General features: G+C 35.5%; 1 protein-coding gene across 9 annotated transcripts in view; it reads right to left on the bottom strand.

The window, feature by feature from the left end:
• Nucleotides 1–18,807, bottom strand: part of LOC128868679 (dystrobrevin beta) — a 31,395-nt gene that overhangs the window by 12,195 nt on the left and 393 nt on the right. For 2 of the 9 annotated variants that reach the window (XM_054111040.1, XM_054111041.1), the window contains exons 2-5: nt 15,948–16,382; nt 15,800–15,885; nt 14,109–14,917; nt 13,387–14,017 (exon numbers count right to left, since the gene is read on the bottom strand). In XM_054111040.1, the coding sequence (XP_053967015.1) occupies nt 13,387–14,017; nt 14,109–14,917; nt 15,800–15,885; nt 15,948–16,282 (1,861 nt within the window). In that variant the 5' untranslated portion in view covers nt 16,283–16,382. Of the gene's footprint in view, nt 1–1,333; nt 2,074–9,683; nt 9,729–10,142; nt 10,233–13,386; nt 14,018–14,108; nt 14,918–15,799; nt 15,886–15,947; nt 16,383–16,502; nt 16,597–16,870; nt 16,886–18,127; nt 18,150–18,211; nt 18,444–18,692; nt 18,715–18,807 lie in introns of those variants that run through there. The other 7 variants (XM_054111033.1, XM_054111037.1, XM_054111034.1 and 4 more) reach the window with 7 other exon arrangements.

The raw sequence follows: 18,807 nt of genomic DNA, 5'->3' as shown, positions 1-18,807 counted from the left end.
CTGCGAATTTGAAGTGGTGAAGGACTTTGTTTATCGAGGAATCAGTGTTTACAGCCTGAACGACGTCAGCCTAGAGATTAAACAAACGCATAAACACTTGCCAACAGGTGTTACTGCGGGCTCAGTAGGCAATTAAGAAGTAGAGACCTTTCTCTAAAAACGAAAACAACGCTGTACAAAAGCCTAATCATTCCCGTCCTTGTATATGGCGCAGAATCTTGGACGATGACGGCAACTGATAAGAAAGCACTGGGAGCGTTCGAGAGCACAATTCCCCGAAAAATCTTTAATCCTCTTCACATAGGCGAGAATGAGTTCCGTATTAGATGGAACAGCGAGCTGTATGAGCTATACCGAGATGTGGGCATAGTGAAGCGTATTAAAATACACAGGCTGTGCTGACATTGCCATATCTCGAGGATGAACGGAAGTGCTTCCGCCCGGCAATCTTTCGAGAGAGAACCCACTGGTGGACGGCAAGGAAGAGGAAGACCTAGTCTACGTTGGGGAGATCAAGTGAAGCATAACCTGGCAGCACTCGGTGTCACCAACTGGCGCCAGCAAGCAGCGAATCAAGCTAGACGGCGCAATGTTTTAGATTCGGCCAAACTCGACATATGTTTGTAGTGCCATCTAAACAAACAACATCTAGACGTTACTTTTGAGAGACCTGTTATAACTTATAGAATTAGAATAATTGGTTTTCTTGCTGGATGCTAACTGAAACTTTTTGGTCTATTAAAGAAAAACCCTGACGAAAATATTGTTCAAATGTTGCATTATTATATGGGAATTTACTGAATAAATTAAAACTATATACTCGTATATAAGTGTTTCCGAAATTTCAAAATCCTCAAAACTACTTTTTCGCTGAATCAACCTTACCCCCTATAAATATATCAGCGCGAGGGCATAACATTCTTCTGAAACCACGAAAATGCGTTGATTGACATGATAAAGATAGGAGTAACGCTAAAGATTAGTCGAGAAAACGGTATTTAGGATGACATTATGCAACCCACATATGGAGATGACTGTACTGCATTGAGATGTCTTCTAATTGAGGTCGAAATATTCACAAATAACTAAAAGCAATCATTTAATTTGTTGTTCTTGTTATTTTTTTTTTTTGTTAAGCAAGCTCACAAAATATAAATACGAAAACTAAATACTTGGAGGCCAATAAAACAATTTAAGTCATGTACGGTGTGAGAGAGAATATGCTGGAAAACTCCCACTAAAATGATTTTACCTGCGTTTCATAGATATTTAAAATTTTCTAATTTGATTACTACATATACATATTTCTTTCCTGGCCTTCTACACATTTTACCTTCAATATGTAAGTACAGATTCGTCTTAGCAGTCGAAAAATAAAATTTCACAAGCTCATACTATATTTCATAACCAACGCGTGCATAATCAGTTGCATTTCATCAATAGTTTCGCCAATTTCGTGCAACGCCGGAAAGCCGGCATTCTCATCATCAATCAAAAAGTTGGGATAATGTTTGTAGCACATGATGCGTTGATTGTGTGTACGTCGCTCACAATCGTCCAACCATCTATATTCTTCATCGGTTTGAAAGACATTTTCAAATAAACGTCTCTCTTCTTCATCAACATCTTCGTTATTGTCAGTACGAAAATTATAGTGAGTAGTACCACCATTCGCCGCTGCCCCATTATGGTTCACCTCGCCGTCGATCGATGATTCGCCACCCACAACATGACGCATATCTTTTTTATTGTTGGTGTTTCATTTTATTTTTATTTTTTTTTCAATTTTTTTTTTTTTAAGTAAAGTTGGTTTAACGAATTTGGCACAATTTGCCATAAAATGGCAAGCGAGGTCATTTGGGTGTATGCAACCGTACAAATATATGTATATATCACGTTTGTATGTGTGTTTGTAGTTTGTAGCAGTTAGTATAGTATGTAAATACAATGTTTATTTGCGGGCATGCGTTGGCGGGTACAATCATACATAGGTAAAGAATGGAAGAAGTTATAAGTCGTTATTTGAAAGTCTACAATTGCAACGCTTTTTACGTCGTCTATTAGGAAAGTAGTCTAAAATGAAGTTGAGAGCATAGGAAGAAAGTATTTATGTGAAAGATAGTAAATTTGGTTTTGCCTTCAAAGAGGTAGAGCCCATGATAAAAAAGAGAGGGTAGTGTTATTGTTTTCGGGCGCCATATTAACTACCTGTCAATTTAACAATTGTGACATTTCATGCTACCATACAAAAACCCCAAAATCATTTATTTGTCAACAAAAAAACAAAATAAAAGAAAAAATATGTATATACATATATAATATATATAATAATGAAAAAATAATAATAATAATAAAAAAAATAATAATAATAATAAAAAAATAAAAAAATAGAAAACAAAATAGAAAAAAAAACATTAAAAACAAAAAAAAAATAAAAAAATTAAGAAATATATTGTATAAAAAAGGGCGTGTAGCGTAGTGCACATAACAGAAGTGAAACTTTCAAGGCAGACAAAGAAAGAGGGAGAGACCCGAGAGCGAATGAGAGAGAGAGAGAGAGAGAGAGAGAGAAAGAGAAAGAATATACATATATCTAAATAAATTCACAACATTTGCAGATAATACAAATAGACAAAATTTACAAAAAACGGAAAAGGGTCGACCGGTGTAGGTAAACGCCGGACACAAACCGTGGCAACAACGCGCACTACTCCGAGCGTTTATCACCCGCACGAACGCAGCGATTCCAAGACCGCAGCAACGGCACAAATTACCGCAAGGCAATACCAATAAATCCGACGCCGGAATGGATAGCACTCTATAGTACGCACAAGCACTAGCCAGGAAACGGAAATAAGTGCCAAAAAGTAGGCACCAAGGAAATATAACGCCCAGAAGTAGGCACCAAAAAATTATTTCCTAGAAGTTTGCACGAACAAACCAGCGCCAAAAAGTAGGCAGTGTTATTTCCCACTAGAAATTAGCAACCACAAGGAAAAACTCGGGAAAAATAGCCTAAAGTGTATCTAAGATATATATATATATCCTCTCTCTCCTTTTCCTCTACGTTCTATCTTTTTTCTCTCTCGCGGAACGAAAATGCGCAAAACTTTGCATGGCCTTGAAATTTTACTCTCCACTTTGAGTTTCAGTTCAAATATTTAAAAAGAAAAATTAAAAATAGAAAAAATCAAAATAAAAAGAAAACATCTATTCTATCTGAGCAGAAAAAAATTAAAAAAAAATGTGTATATACATATTTTTCACATTGGCAGCAACCAACCAACATTTTATGTAAAATTAAAGACCGATAAAGGTTATGTAATAAAAACATAAATGCATTTTAAAAGATAAATTAAAAACATACATACATATATACATGGATACATACCTTCTGCTCAAATATGAACGAGACGTTATCAATAAAACGGTCCGCGGATGACATATGGCAAAAATAATTTTTTTGTTTTTTGGTAGGACTGTTATAAGCTTACATGGCAAATTGCAGCGTGATATGTCACATAGTTTGTTTTCTGTGCTACTGTAAACAAGTGAAGCTCGAGTGTGTTCTTCGAATTCTCTTTTATGACTTCAATTGTCTCAAAATGTTTTCCACGGAGCGGCAACTTGAGCTTGGGAAACAGGAAAAAGTCACATGGAGCCATATTAGGCGAATACGGTGCATGCGGAACGATATTAACATTATTATTGTTCAAATAATCGCGAACAAGACGTGATGTGTGAGCTGGTGCATTATCGTGATGCAAGAACCATGACTTGTTGTCCCACAATTCCTTCCTTTTAAGACGAATGTTCTCGCGCAAACGCTTTAAAACGTCTAAATAATATTCAGCGTTAAGCGATTTTGCGATTTGTGCGATTTTGAAGCACAATTTCCTTTACTTTTCCGATGTTTTCGTCGTTTACTGATGTTGCTGGACGACGTTCATGAGGCAAGTTTGCAACCGATGTACGGCCCTCTTTGAACGATTTGTACCACTGGAAAACACGTGCACGCGATAGAGCAGAGTCCCCATAGGTTGTCTGCAACATTTTTAAGGCGTCTGAAGCCGAAATTTGGTTGGAATAACAAAATTTCAAACAAATTCTTTGTTCAACTTGAATTTCCATCGTTAAATTCGAAGAACACACTCGAGCTTCACTTGTTTACAGTAGCACAGAAAACAAACTATGTGACATATCACGCTGAAATTTGCCATGTAAGCTTATAACAGTCCTACCAAAAAACAAAAAAATTATTTTTGCCATATGTCATCCGCGGACCGTTTTATTGATAACGTCTCGATCATATTTGAGCAGAAGGTATGTACTTCGCCTTCACTTTGTATGTTCTTAGTTACTTCAAAAAGAAATCGAATAAAGAGCTGCTTTAAAGAGCTGTTTAATCCATATCAGAAATTTTTTATTATTTATTAACATCAAAAGATTTTTAATATATAAAATATCAATATAATATATATATATTTATATATACCTATATATAAAATATCAATAAATTTAGTATCTGTAGTTTGCCCAATGGCCGAAGCTTCGTTGTAAAAGATCTTTTGTCCCCTACTACAAGTTTTAGAAATAGTTGATACTAGCTCTATTGACTAGCACTACTACCATTAAACGTACTAGACCAGGTTCCATTTAACCTAGATGTTCCTTGCCTCAGGCTGAGAGATTTCAGAATATCTGCAATATCTTGATTTCATTCGGATCAAAATAAAAGTATCAAGCCTGGATTTTATTTCTAGATTATGTTTCTTCATCTCTGCGCAACGATACTCTTCAAATGATCTTCCAAGCGCTTAAGCAAACCTTTGAAATTTGATCACATCAGCTTGCCATTTTTGGTATGCAAATTTTGCACTTGTACCAAATCCCAGATGTGGAATAAAAAATCTCCCTTCTCAAAAAACTGCAATGTGGCAAAGCCATTCTTAATGTTTACATCTGGCGTAATGTCAAAAATCTACTTTATAAAAAAACAGTAGTAACGAAACTGCCTTCTCTTTTGTATCATGGTAGAGCCATTATATAGGCTTATGTTTGAATTGAATGTGTTTTCCGACTGATAAATTCTTTGAAAATTGAGTATTATTGAACAGAAAAACAGAAATATAATGAAGTAATAGAAAAAAATAATATTTTCTTCAGCTCGCTGCAAAGTGGAAAGTTACTTTTCATACTAATTTTGGCCATACATGCATAGTCATAACAGATCTCATAACATAGTCATAACAGATCTAATAACATAGTCATAACAGACTTCTGAATACTAGTATTTGCGCACAATTTACCACTAAACAAAACGAATTATATTTCTACCGAATCTTAACTGCAGCACATATCACATTTAACGTGTAAAATTTCTTGTTAATACCCAACTTTGCTATCCTTACAGAAAATGTTTTGTTCACAGTGATAACCTTCTTATCGTACATATTAAAGTAAACATTTTTACAGCTTACTTTCAGGCATAATCGGAGTCGTAACTCTGTCGCAAGCAAAAGAAAATGCATTAAATTTTCTTATGGCAAATTATTTTCTCTCTTATTTTTATCACAAATATAAATTTTCTGTAATAAACAAAGTATATAATTACATTATTTGGAAAGAATAAATGATAAAAAGCAAAGCAAAAGCACGAAACTTTAAAATTTTTTAGTTCCTTAACATCATGTGAATTTAACTGGGTGCTCAAGCACCGAAATATTTACGCATGCTGAGAACTGTTTTCACAGGCTGTTGTCATTGCCAATTTGAGACTTAAACGATTGTGTTCAAGAACTAGAGGAGTATTAGGGGGTGCAAAAGGGATGTTAATAAATCTATTGTAATTGGGTGTGTGACACCATCTCTTCAGATATTTAGATACTAAATTAGATACTACCATGCTCGTAGAAATTACTTATTTAAAAAAAAGAACGGATTTAACTTACGACTTTAGCAGACAAGAACGCAGCACGAAATATCAATTCGGCAATATAACAGGAAGTGAATGTTATGGAAGCCGCGCATAGCTTTTTGCAAAGGAAAAACTTCAAAAAATTTTAAACTTCATATCAATAACTTGTAAACTTAATTTAAAAAGTTCCAATGGTATAGAATTTTCAAAAAAACGATTTTCTTCAAATATTTCGAAAGTATAGGCTTTTAAGAATATACTGCCAAATTTTTGGAAGGATATCCCCCGTATTTCCGATCCGATTCATCATGCGGCACTCTCAAAACTTTAAACTCAATTATATAAAAAAAAAAAACTATTCAACCAAATCGTCTGAAATTTTAATATGTTGTTCACAACAACAATGGCTATCGCCCATACTAGAATCATATTATTATTTCAATTATTTCGACTGAAAAAAACGATTTTTAGAGTGTCAAATTCAAAACCGCGCCATTTTGTCAATTTTTTTTTAATTCTAGTAGCGGGACATAACGAACGATATTGGCCTTTTTGTAAACGAGGGCATAACCAAATATCTGTTGAAATCGAGACGGCCTGCACAGATGCCAAATTTCCATGTGGGAGCCTATACTTTTGAAGCAGTGCAGCATTTTAAGTACCTAGGAGTTATGTTCGCATGTACCGGTGATTCAACTTCCGCCGTCAGGGATCGCATCAACGCCGCCAACAAAGCGTATTACGCCTACCTTAACTTGTTCAAGTCCCGACTTTTGTCTAAAGCTATAAAGTTCACTATGTACAAGACTCTTATTCGACCAATCCTAACATATGGTTGTGAGGTATGGACTCTTAAGGTTGATGATTGTGCTCAGATTGCTCGCATGGAAAGAAAAATGTTAAGAAAGATCTTTGGCCCAATAAGAATGGATGATGGTACCTATAGAATCCGATTGAACTCTGAACTGAACGATCTAACTCAGAACGAGACAGCTGTGCGTTTTGTTAAAGCGCACCACATAAGATGGCTAGGTCATGTGATCCGTATGCCTGTTGATGTACCGTGAAGAAAGCCTTGACAGGAAAGCTAATGGGCGTGAAGGCCAAAGGCAGATCGAGGAACCGTTGGATAGACGCAGTGGAACACGATCTTAAGAAGCTGGGAATACGTAACTACGAAGCAACAGCTCAAGATAGACCGCTTTGGAGGAGCAATTTGAAAGAAGCTTTAACGCTCCCCGCGTTGTAACGCTATGAAAGAAGAAGAAGCGGGACATAGCTACAGTCATACATTAATAATTTTTTTTGGTTTTTGTGTTTCAGATAAAGAGAAGACCGTACAGGTCCAACTTTTCGGGAGAATCAACTTCAGCGCCATTATTTTAAATTATTAAAATTTAAAAAAATGTTTTTCATTTTTGTATGTAAAAGAAGTTAAATAAAAAGCCTAAAAAATGTAAATATCGTTTTCCATTTTTTTATTGTAAAAAAAATTCCTGAAAATACCCTAAATTTTCGAGCTCTAGACCACCGGGACTTCTTAAATAAAACAAAATGAAATTTTGACACTTTTAGTGCCATGTTTGCCGACGGCTGTAATCGTGATTTCGCTGAGTAATTCAAATTTTTCTTAAACGTATCTTCCAAATAACAAAAATAGCATCAAAAATCGTATTATTTTGATTCCGTTGATCGAATTTTTAAATATTTTTATCCGACCCTTTAAATTATTTCTTTCTTTCTTTTTCTATTGTTTGATAGGATGTTATATAGGGTGTTTTTTAGCTGCATGAGAACTATTGATATCAGCATCTATGGTTTGACAGTTGAAAATGCCAAACTGTGTTGACATTTCTAGTCAATAAGGTTTGGCAAGTCAGCATGAATCGTTTAACGCCAGAACAACACTTCAAAATTTTGGAAAAATTTGCATAAGAAAGCAAGAACAAAGTTATCGAGCAAGATGTCCCGCTAGCGCGTAGGGTTATGCCTCATAAAACTGGTATAACTCACTGTTTTCACAAACATATACAATTTTTGGCAGCTCTTTTGCGGCGCTACCAAAATAAGATTATTTATACCCGCTGCTTCATCTTTTCGCTTAGGCTTGGCCAAACGTAGAAGACTAATATTTTTGTTTTGTATGATATTATCATTTTAAGTTGTGAAGCTCTTAAAAAAGCATCCGATATTTTAAAAACTAATTTGTTTACAAAAAAATCGATTTTTTGAAGTACATACTGTCATACAATTGTTCATGTTGGTACAACTGTCCTCTATAGTGTCGCAAAGTTTGAGCGTCATCTGTCAATTAGTTTGCTTTTGGCATTTAATTATATCAGTCAACCGCAGGTGTGCTCTGCAATTTTCACTATGTATAAAAATATCGAATAAAGAATGTGTCTTAAATTTTGTGTTTTGAACGGGATTTCGTATGCCGAATCGTTGAAAATGTTGCAGAAAGCCTATGGCGAGTGTTTTTTTTTTATCAAAAACACGGGTCTAGGAATGGTATAAGGCTTTTGCAGAGGGACGAGAAGTCGTGGAAGATTTGCTCCGATCTGGTCGCCCATCAACGTCTTCAACGGATGAAAATGTCGACAAAGTCAAGGAAATGGTGCTGGAAAACCATCATTTAAGTTTGAGGGAGGTAGCTTACGAATCAATTTGCAACATTTTACACCATCAATTGGGCATGAGACTCGTGACTGCTCGACTCGTTCCAAGAGAATTTCTTTCAAAAAATTCATCGGAAAAAGGTGGCTGAAGACATGCTTGAGCAAGTGAACTCGAACCCAACGTTTATCCAGCGCATCATAATAGGAGATGAGACGTGGGTATATGAGTTTGACATGCAAACCAGTTAACAAGCAGCTGAATGGCGCTACCCACACGAGCCGAGGCCCAAAAAAACCACGTCAAAGTCGGTCAAAAGTGAAAGTCTTACTACTCGTTTTCTTTGATTATTATGGTGTTGTGCACTCGGAAGTCATTCCAAATGGTTCTACGGTAAATAAAGAATATTATTTGGAAGTTATGCGACGTTTGAGAGGAATGAAGAATAGGAAACGGCCCAATTTGTGGAAAGAAAACTCATGGATCTTGTACCACGATAACGCACCATTTCACAAGGCTTATATTGTGAACACTTTTTTGACCAAAAACTCGACTAATATCATCGAAAAACCACCGTATTCACCGGATTTAGCCCCCTGTGACGTTTTCCTTTTCCCGAAACTTGCCACTTCGCAGACGCCGCTTTGAGTCGATAGAGGCCATTAAAAAGAATTCGCTGAAGGAGCTGAAGAAAATCTCTTCAAACGCGCTGCAATGGTGCTTTGATGAGTGGACCAATCGTTGGCATATGAGTATTGCTACGAATGGAGCCTATTTTGAAGGCGACAAAATAAATTTTGATGATTAAACAATTATTTTACGTTTTATTGAACAATTCCCGGTACTTTTTTGACAAAATGTATTTTCAAATTTATTCGAAATATTTTGCCAGAAGTCTGAAAATATGACATTTTGAAATTCCCTTTGGAAAAGAGTACCGTTTTTTTTTTTGCTTTTGTATGGTAAGTGATGCATCCTTTATGGCCAAAATTATCCCACTGTGCGTCGCTCGAAATGCGAATCACACGCTGTTCATATATTAACTATACTTTAATAATTATTGAAATTTGATTAGTTAATTAGTTTTTTTTTTTCGTTGCATCCAACTCATTGCCAAAGTTCATTAATTACGTACAACTATACAACTTACCAAGCGGCATTATAAAGCGAGGTTGCAAGGGAATCGGTGTTGGCCCTGAAAAAGTGTGTAACTATTTAACACCAAAAGCACACAAGTATAAAGTGCATAGAAGTATATTTTTTCGAGAAGGACAGAAACTTTAGCAAGGGAAATGAACTGACATATATACTTAGTGTGGATCGTAGCGAAGCGCTATTTTAATGAAAGCATTGCATGTTATTTATTTATATACTGTATGTATGTATGTACATATGACATATTTGACGAGTGTTAGTTATGACATTGTTGATAAGGTAACAACTCGGCAGAATAAATGTGTTTATTAGCGACATGAGAAAGCGGCAGCAGCAGCAACAGCAGCAATCAAATGATGTGACTCGATTTCATTTCACGCATACAAATGTGCCTGGGTTACAATCCAGTATTGAGAGATGCGTGTGAGTGTGTGTATGTGTGTGTGGCATTTACCTGCATTCAAATCGTTTACCAAATTCGAAAGCGCGGATGTTATATTATCAGCAGCATCATTTATCTCAGCAATTGGATTATGCAGGAAGGCTACAAATCGCCGTCGGTTGGTTGGTTAGTTGAATGATTATCACAAACACACACATATGCATGCATACATAAGTGGTAGATAAGGGGTGATAAAACACAAATGTGAATATCAAATACTACACAATTTACGCAATTCAATTAAATATTAAACATTTGCTAAGCACAGTAATTTGCACATTCAAAGCGTTAAACGCCTACTACTAAAAATGTTAATAGCAAGACAGACAATTAAAGCAAGACAGACAATTAAATATTCGAATTCACAACACTGAACTGCTGCGAAGTGAAACTCCGCCGACAAGTGAGGAGAGATAATTTTAAAAATGCGTATAATATAATTTATAATTTTTTCTCCTGACTGATAAAGAATTATTAATATTTATAGTTTATTTGAAGCCATAGAAGAATTATGGACTTTCTAAGACTATTAACCCTTAACGGCCGAGAGCTTTTTTTGTAATACTCGCCCATAAGACAACGGAAAATTAGGTGAAATTCTAAAACGTTTATAAGAATAAAAAGTTAAACTAAACATTTAAACTGATTTATTTTGATATGAATTCAATATACATATTTACTTGATTTATAATTTTATATGATTAACAAACCAGGGAAGTACAGAGTTGCACTATTTGTTAAAGAAAACTACAGCCATTAAAAATAATTGAAATGAAAACTGAATTCTTTTCATGTCCCCGTATTGGGGCCTTTCGTTTTTTATCACATAAGTACTATGTCCCCGTAGCGAGGTCTTTCGGCCGTTAAGGGTTAAAAAAACTACTAAGAAATAAAACACAAAAATGCACTTAGTAATGTTCTTGCGTTTCCGATGGTTTCTCACACTTCACTGACAATAGCTTTGCAATTCTCATTCATAATTAGTTCGAATTGGTTTTGTTTTTTGGTAGCAACGTGAGCGCTATCAACGCTAAGAACACCAAACGCAAAGAAAAACCGTAGCTAAAATAGTTGACTTCAAAAATAAATTCTCGGAAATATTTTTGGGCGTTACAGGATTAATTTGCTTTTATTGAGTTAAGACCTCAAATCAACTACAAGGTGGCGTAAAATTAATCACCCTATTTTGTTTTTGAATAACTTTCTTACGAAATGATTTTCAGTGATGTTTCAGAAATTTTTATTTTGACTTTCATGTGCTGCATCGCTTGTCTGTTTGTTATCTGCAGCTGGCTAGTTCACTAGTGTCAAATATGATTAATGTACGACGCCATTTGAAAAAATTATACATTTTCCGATAAGGTCATTGCGCCACCTTGTACAAAATCACCCTTATTTATTAACAAAAATATTAAATTGGTTACTTGGCAGTATATTTGGAAATATGCGTCACTAAAACATGTGATTATTAATTTCGCTGTCCGAGCCGAAATCCAAAAAATAAAATAAAAACCAAACGGTCTAATTTTTTGTACCCATTTTTCACATTCAATCAGTTTGATTGATAATAAAGCCTATACAAAGTGATAAGGAGGTTGGTTTTGATCTTTTTTTTTTGCAGCTAGAAAGGTTCCCAGAATTTATCATGGGCATTGTTTTTTTTTTAATTTTTTGAAGAGGTAAAAAATAAGTTTTGATGTTTTTTTTGTCAGCTTGAAAGGTTTCCAAAATTGATCATGGGCATTGATTTTTTGAAATTTTTTGAAGAGGTAAAAAAAATGGAGAAAAATTCAAAATGTATCACTATTATTCGATTCGGTTTGTGGGTTTCAGAACCAACTACATATGGACATGAAACACTAAATAAACTCTATTTTTTTTAATTGCTGTTATCCATCTGCATGCAAACGCAAACCTCGGAGTGTATTTCTGCCATGGAAAACCTTCTCACAAAAATCCAACAACCGTTCGAAGACGGCATACAACTTTAGGTCTCTCCAACACCAAGACGCACACCACAAATCGGAGTAGGGGCTCGGCTAGTCACCCAACAGACGGTGTACGCATCAGTTATATGTACATATAAATGTGTATATAAATATAGTATTATTATTCGGAAATAAATAAATATCCCTTTTACAGAAAATATTTTTTTTTCGACCAACACTTTCGAAAATTCACTGAAAACTTTTCCAATATTAAATAGGCCTATTTGAAAAAATACGAGAAAACTCTTTAATCACCGAAATACTCCCAAAACTTAAAGCACTTAAAATATGTTGAATTTGTAGTGAATTTGCCTCAATCGTTGCAACTGAGACTCGCTTGAAAATGCATTTCTATTGTTTTTGCAGTAGGATGAACTATAATTATATATTCATAAAAGAGAAAATGAAAATAAAATAAGAAAGAAATGAATTGTAAAAACCTTTCAATAAGTACCAGTAAAAATTCTATCCATACTTATGTATTTTTCGAATTCGATATAATTTTTTTAAATTATACGTTTTTTTTAATTTTTTATTCAAGTAAAAAAACGGGTTTTTGAATAAAAAACTGATTTCCCTGTTTTCTTATAAAAAAATGCAATACAAAATATGCAGTTAAATCGACTTCCTTACTTACTATAACTCTCACATAATCTAGGTTTTCCGATGATCAAAACTTCATAGTCATCAAAAAAAAAGCGCCCAGAGGATGATTACGAGGGGTGGAGTGTGGCATCAACTAAGTATTGAAAATACTAGTTCAGTTCACTAACTTCTTCATCGATGCTTCTAATTACCAAGCTTATAGTTTGTATGACCGTAAATTTGCTGGCATTCGACTTCAGACTGGCAAATCAGAAACCTAACCTAACCGGACTGAACCAAAGATTTTTTGAGTAAATACGCATTAATAATTTAGTACTCACTCAGAGCACGTAAAAGATATCTACATGAATCTATCCTTATAACTAACCCAAGGATATCTAACGCTCACTATGCTGTTAAAACAACAACAACGCTCACTAAACGATACGCATTAATTATAAAAATTCTATTTGTCTCTTAAATATTACTAGAATAATCCAAAAGTACCGCGCAAAAGCGTATGTAATTTCCAAACTTCCCATCTTTAAAGATTAGATATCATCTGGGATTAATTTTTTGTTTGGCTTATGTACACTTTTGGATATTTGCGGTTTTTACTCGGTATGTGTTGTAATGTCATAAAAATCATATCTAATCGCTTTACGTTTTCATTGCGCACTTACTTGAGCTCGTATTGCCTGTAAATGCGGAACGCACTTCATTGCTTATTTGATTCAATTGTTCCAGTTGACTTGTATTGAAGGACTGTTGTTGTGCCGCTTGAAGCGCCCCAGTCTGTTGTGCCTGCAGTAGTTGCTGCTGCGTTGGGCGACCGCCACCCATTAAAGAGTGCGGCGATGGTTGGCCCTGTTGGGAGTGCATTGCTGCAACATTAAGAGAATTAGCACCACCACCTACTGCACCCACTCCTCCTAAGCCGCCGCCACCCGGCATGGGTGGTGATTTGCCCGAACGTGGACTGGAATTGGGTGTGGAACGTGGTGAGGTTGTTTGTTGGTTTTTTAGCATGCGCATCAAGCCTTCCAATTGTTCCATTAGTTGACGTCGTGAATCCTGCAAGGCGCCCAAATGACCCTCGAGCTCACCTTTGCGTTGACGCAATGCACGCAACTCGTTTATTAACGCTGGATTCTCCGGTGTGATTTGCTCAACTTCCTGTTGACGGCGCAGTCTGGCTATTTCGCGCATAATCTCCTTATTTTTAGCTTCAAGTTGAGCAATTAGTTCGCGTTGCGCACGCGAATTATCCGAACCAATGGGGCTTGCATTTTCTGCATTGCCAGCATTGACTGGCTGAAATAGGCAAGAAGAGAAATAAAAATATTACTTATTTATTTCATAAAAACCAGATGATTAATTTTTAAAAACTATAATCACAACTCACGGCGCGATTCTCTTGGGCAAGACGTGCGGCATAGCGTGCAATTAAGCGATGTTCTTCATCGTTTGCCGAAGCGGTGGCCATGCGTGACATACTAGCACCGGTGGCACTGTCGAGACTGCGTCCAGTAGCACGTGAATCTAACGTACTGGAGCGATCATACAACAGACCACCACTATGTGCACCACCTGGCCCGCCGCCATGCAGTAACGGCGGATCGGTGAAACCATTGTGCGACGGCAAGGGCGATGGCGGTACAATATGGGAGAGATTCAGTGTCTTTTCGGGATGCTCAGGGAATCGTGGCAACACTTGTGTCGTCTTCTCGGGCACACATCGGAAGCTCTTCCGCAACGAATGGCCGATCTGCTTACTGGGCGATTTATAACTCGAATATTCTTTGACTTCGTGGTCATTCTGATGGTTCAGTGATGTCTTGCCGTGCCAAAAACACTCTTGACATAATTGGTAGGCGTGGCACCGCTGACAACGATAACGAAATCCCGTAAAGTTCTCCTTATGACATACCGAACAGATTGTCGGATGCACAATTGTCTCAACAGTGGCCAAACGATGCAACAGCGGCAACCAAACAAGGCACGATGGGCCCGGTTCAGACATAAGTGTTGCCATGAAATCGTTCACTGTGACCTTGTTTTCAGCTGGAAATATTTCCTCCTCCAGCCCGTCTTTATAGTGGAATGTTGGAGATTCATAAACAGCTGCAGGCAATGCCAGCACTTCGCGCAAAAATTCGCCTAATTTCCAAGGCACCAACTGACCGGCGCCGTCAGATATTTGCGAAAAGATATCTAGAGGAGAGAATATTAATAAAAGGCTTGACTAAATGAGGATATTGAGAAAATACTTCAAGTCCAAAATGATTTCAAAGAAAAAAGAAACCAAACACATTATTTTAAAATTTAATTAAAATAACTTAAGGGGACCCGGTGATCTAGAAATTTCAAAAAATTGATTTTTTGTTTTTTCGATGTTTCGAAAGTATTGCATCTTAAGAATATACTGTGATTTTTTCATGCGGAAATTCCCAATATTATAGCTTCTACAGCCCATTAATTAGGCAGAGAGCGGAACGCGCGCTCATGTACCTCAAACTTTAAACTCATTTATCTCGAAACGAAAAAAAAAACTATTTAACCGGACCGTCTGAAATTTTAATATATTGTTCACAACATCAATGGCTGTCGCCCGTGTTAGAATCATATTAGATATTATTTCAATTATTTCGTTTTTTTTTTAATTAAAAAACTGATTTTTAGAGTGTCAAATTCAAAACCCTGCCATAGCTACAGTCATACTGATTAATAAGTTTTTTGGTTTTAGTGTTTCCGATAAATAGAAGAGCCAAAATGGACAACACCGTCCAGGTCCAATTTTTCGGGAGGGTCAAGTCAGCACCATTTTTTAAATTATTAAAAATATATATTTTTTTTATTTTTGTATGTAAGAGAAGTTAAATAAAAAGTTTAAAAAATTCAAATATCGTTTTTCATTTTTTTATTGAAAACAAAAAATTCCTGAGAATACCCTAATTTTTCGAACTCCAGGCCACCGGGGCCCCTTAAATAAAATTAAAAAAAATTATATTATCAAAATAATTAAAATTAAATTGCAAACATGATTTCCTTTTATTTTTGGCCACTTTCTTTTATGAACTAAAACGATAAACTCACATCTCAATTTATCCACCAGTTTGCCAGAGCACATAGTTGCCAAGGCCACCTTGATTGAGAATACACGAATTTTGCCAGAATTGTCACTGCAAAAATAAAAAATCAAAGAAGTTGTCAATTGCTATTAAAACCACCCTTTCTTACTCACCTTGTATACGCCGCTAATAGCCAATTGAGTAAGAGTCCAGCCTTCGAATCGACGGGCACTTGCTGAGCCGTGGGAAGACGTTTATTGAGGTTATGATAGAGTGATGAGACGAGCGTCTCTAGTCGTGCAACACTCACTTCACTTTGCGGTTCTAATGTGTTCAAACCGTTCTCACGGAATGCTTCGATTACATTCCAAATATCGACCAAGTGTAAATTTGTCGACTTTTGTATGTAACGCAATTTGGAGGCCGTGCGGTAAGATGCAAAACGTATCGAGTCGAATGTATGCAAACGCAAATCCTGTAGAATAGCAATGCTTGACTCTAGTTCCATTTTGGGAAGTGCACAAAAATATTAAGACTTGTATGAAGAAATATTACTCTATACTGAATGGCTGGATTGCTTTTACGATCTTTTCTGTGGTGCGCAAACTCTAGAATTGGAAAAAAATGAAAGAGAAATGATTTAGAAAGTTTACTGATGATATGCATATAGTCTTAGATATAAAAAATAACCATAAATAGCTTATACAATAAATAAACACACAACGTACTCATTGTCCTATCTTAGTTCGCTCATAGCTGCAGCCCTAAAACTGTTCGAATGCTTTAACATCCACCCACTGATATTCAAATGCGCCGATGTCTCTATGGAAAAGTATTGATTTATGGCATTTATAAACGGGTAAATTGCATTAGAAAGTAGACAATAAGAAATATTGTCCATAGAAAAAGCATTGTGGTCAAGGTAGTTGCTAATGGAAAAATATAAATCATGTTCAAACAGAATGTGTACACCGGTAGGCAACTGCTATCAATATTAAACTTGTGTAAGAGACGCACAAGCCAGTTTCATATTTCAATACAAAGCGCACTAATATTTATTTCTAAGTATGCATATAGTTAAGTATTCAAGACAAACCTCTTCAATGTCACTTCAAGAACTAAACTTTATTTCAATCCAGTTACATTAATAACTTATAACTATGCTCTTACTTTCTATTTACTTATTACAGTTATTCTCTTTATTTTTAATATTTAACAGTTATTGTTTCTTTTGTTATTAACATTACCTTAGACTAACCTTAAATGTAACTATGTAACTATATGACAATATGCATTTACATGCTTACTATATATTTCTATTAGTTGAAATACATTTAAACTATGCAATTGGTAATATAAAAGAATAATAAAAATTTATTATTTTATTATAATTATATAATATAACATATAAAACTTTTTTCTAAGAATTTGTTTTTTTTTTTTTTTTGTTGACCATGAAGGTAAAACCGCCGACGCATGGCGTAAAAGTTTACCTCATATCTAATATTTTATGGGTAGAACATGCATTCCACTATGCCATAGCATACTTATGTATGCACATCTTCGCGAGTCGGCATGTAGGCGTCTGCTGATTTCAAAACTTCATGTTGTGCTGTTGTGCCGTGTGTTCAAAAATATTCATCACACGAAAAGTAATACGAAAAAAATACATACGTACAAAATATAACACAAAAACACCAAAAAAAATTCAAAATATTGATCACCCGAAAAATGGCAGAAGCACGACAAAATAGTGACGAGGGGAGTGTTTAGCATGGGCGAGAAGTCTAAATAGCTTGGTGACATCATTTCCTCTAATTACGGCGACAGCGGCAAGCTAAACTGTTTACAAACAGAGATCTCTCTGTGAGGCTGTTGCGATGCGCAACGCAGCGATGCTATGCGGCGCTTCGATGCTTGAGACTGCCTAATCACTAGTGGATTATTCTTTTTTCTTGATATATAATTTTATACAACGTAATTGGCGACAAACTCGTAATAAGTCTAAGCCCTTCTTTTTATCTAATTATCTACACATGATTTACTAAAAGTTATTTAATATAAAAATTCCAGTACACATGTACAGTTTATTGTTTTTGTGCACTTATACGAGTATATTGCTGGATCACTGCGACCTTAACTTGTCAGGTGTTTATGCAAAACAAATAAGTAAGCGTCATCGGCTAAATTAGTTAAGAGTAATTCGTTTTGAATGATAAAATTTTATAATCCTGTTTGAATTTGGTTTTTTGGATGAACACATACATATCAATCTTTATACATATGCATGCATGTATGTACATAGGTATTTATAGCCACACTCAAAGCAATAGCTTTAAAAATTAATAGTTACCTTATATTAAATATTTCTAGCACAAAAGTTGTAATTTATACAGAAACCACACCGTGCTTCTATGGGTTTTTTCGTTTGTTTTACCTTTACAACTTACTGCATTGACTTCACTTAATTCCTATTTCTACTTTTATTTTACTGTCTTTGTATGTTATTACGATTTTCTTTAACTTCAAATACACAACACAAATTCCTGACCCAGAAACCCGCAAAAATAAAACATATCTGTCAGAATGATTCGGGCCAACAGCCAATTACTCTTAATCCATTGAAAAGTAACTCAACTGGAGCAGTGGTGTGCACACTGATTTTTGTCTTCAAAAGATTATGATACACCAAATTATTTTACAGTTGCTGTCAGTAGCAATATCTACTATGTATATGGAATAGGTAAAATGTTAGTGGCAGCAAAATCTAATCATGCGCAGTTACAGTATCCCTTTTTCACCGAATGCCTTCTGCAGACCGGTAGGTAGAGTTTTCGCTTTATGAATGAGGTTTCGCGGACGGTGAACTAATTATGAGGCGTTCATAGCAATTGTATGTACTCCTCTCATAAGCTTACCAGCTACAACTTAATTTCTTCATTGAAGCGTATTCCATACGCATCGATTTTTAATATCTTCCAACTCAATAACAAAGATAATTACGAAGTGTATTTATAGCCTTCCAACTCCTAA

Source organism: Anastrepha ludens, chromosome 6 (assembly GCF_028408465.1).
Source record: "Anastrepha ludens isolate Willacy chromosome 6, idAnaLude1.1, whole genome shotgun sequence".
Classification (NCBI taxonomy): domain Eukaryota; kingdom Metazoa; phylum Arthropoda; class Insecta; order Diptera; family Tephritidae; genus Anastrepha; species Anastrepha ludens.
The sequence above is the reverse complement of the archived record's forward strand: the minus strand, read 5'-3'. Positions and strand labels throughout refer to the sequence as shown.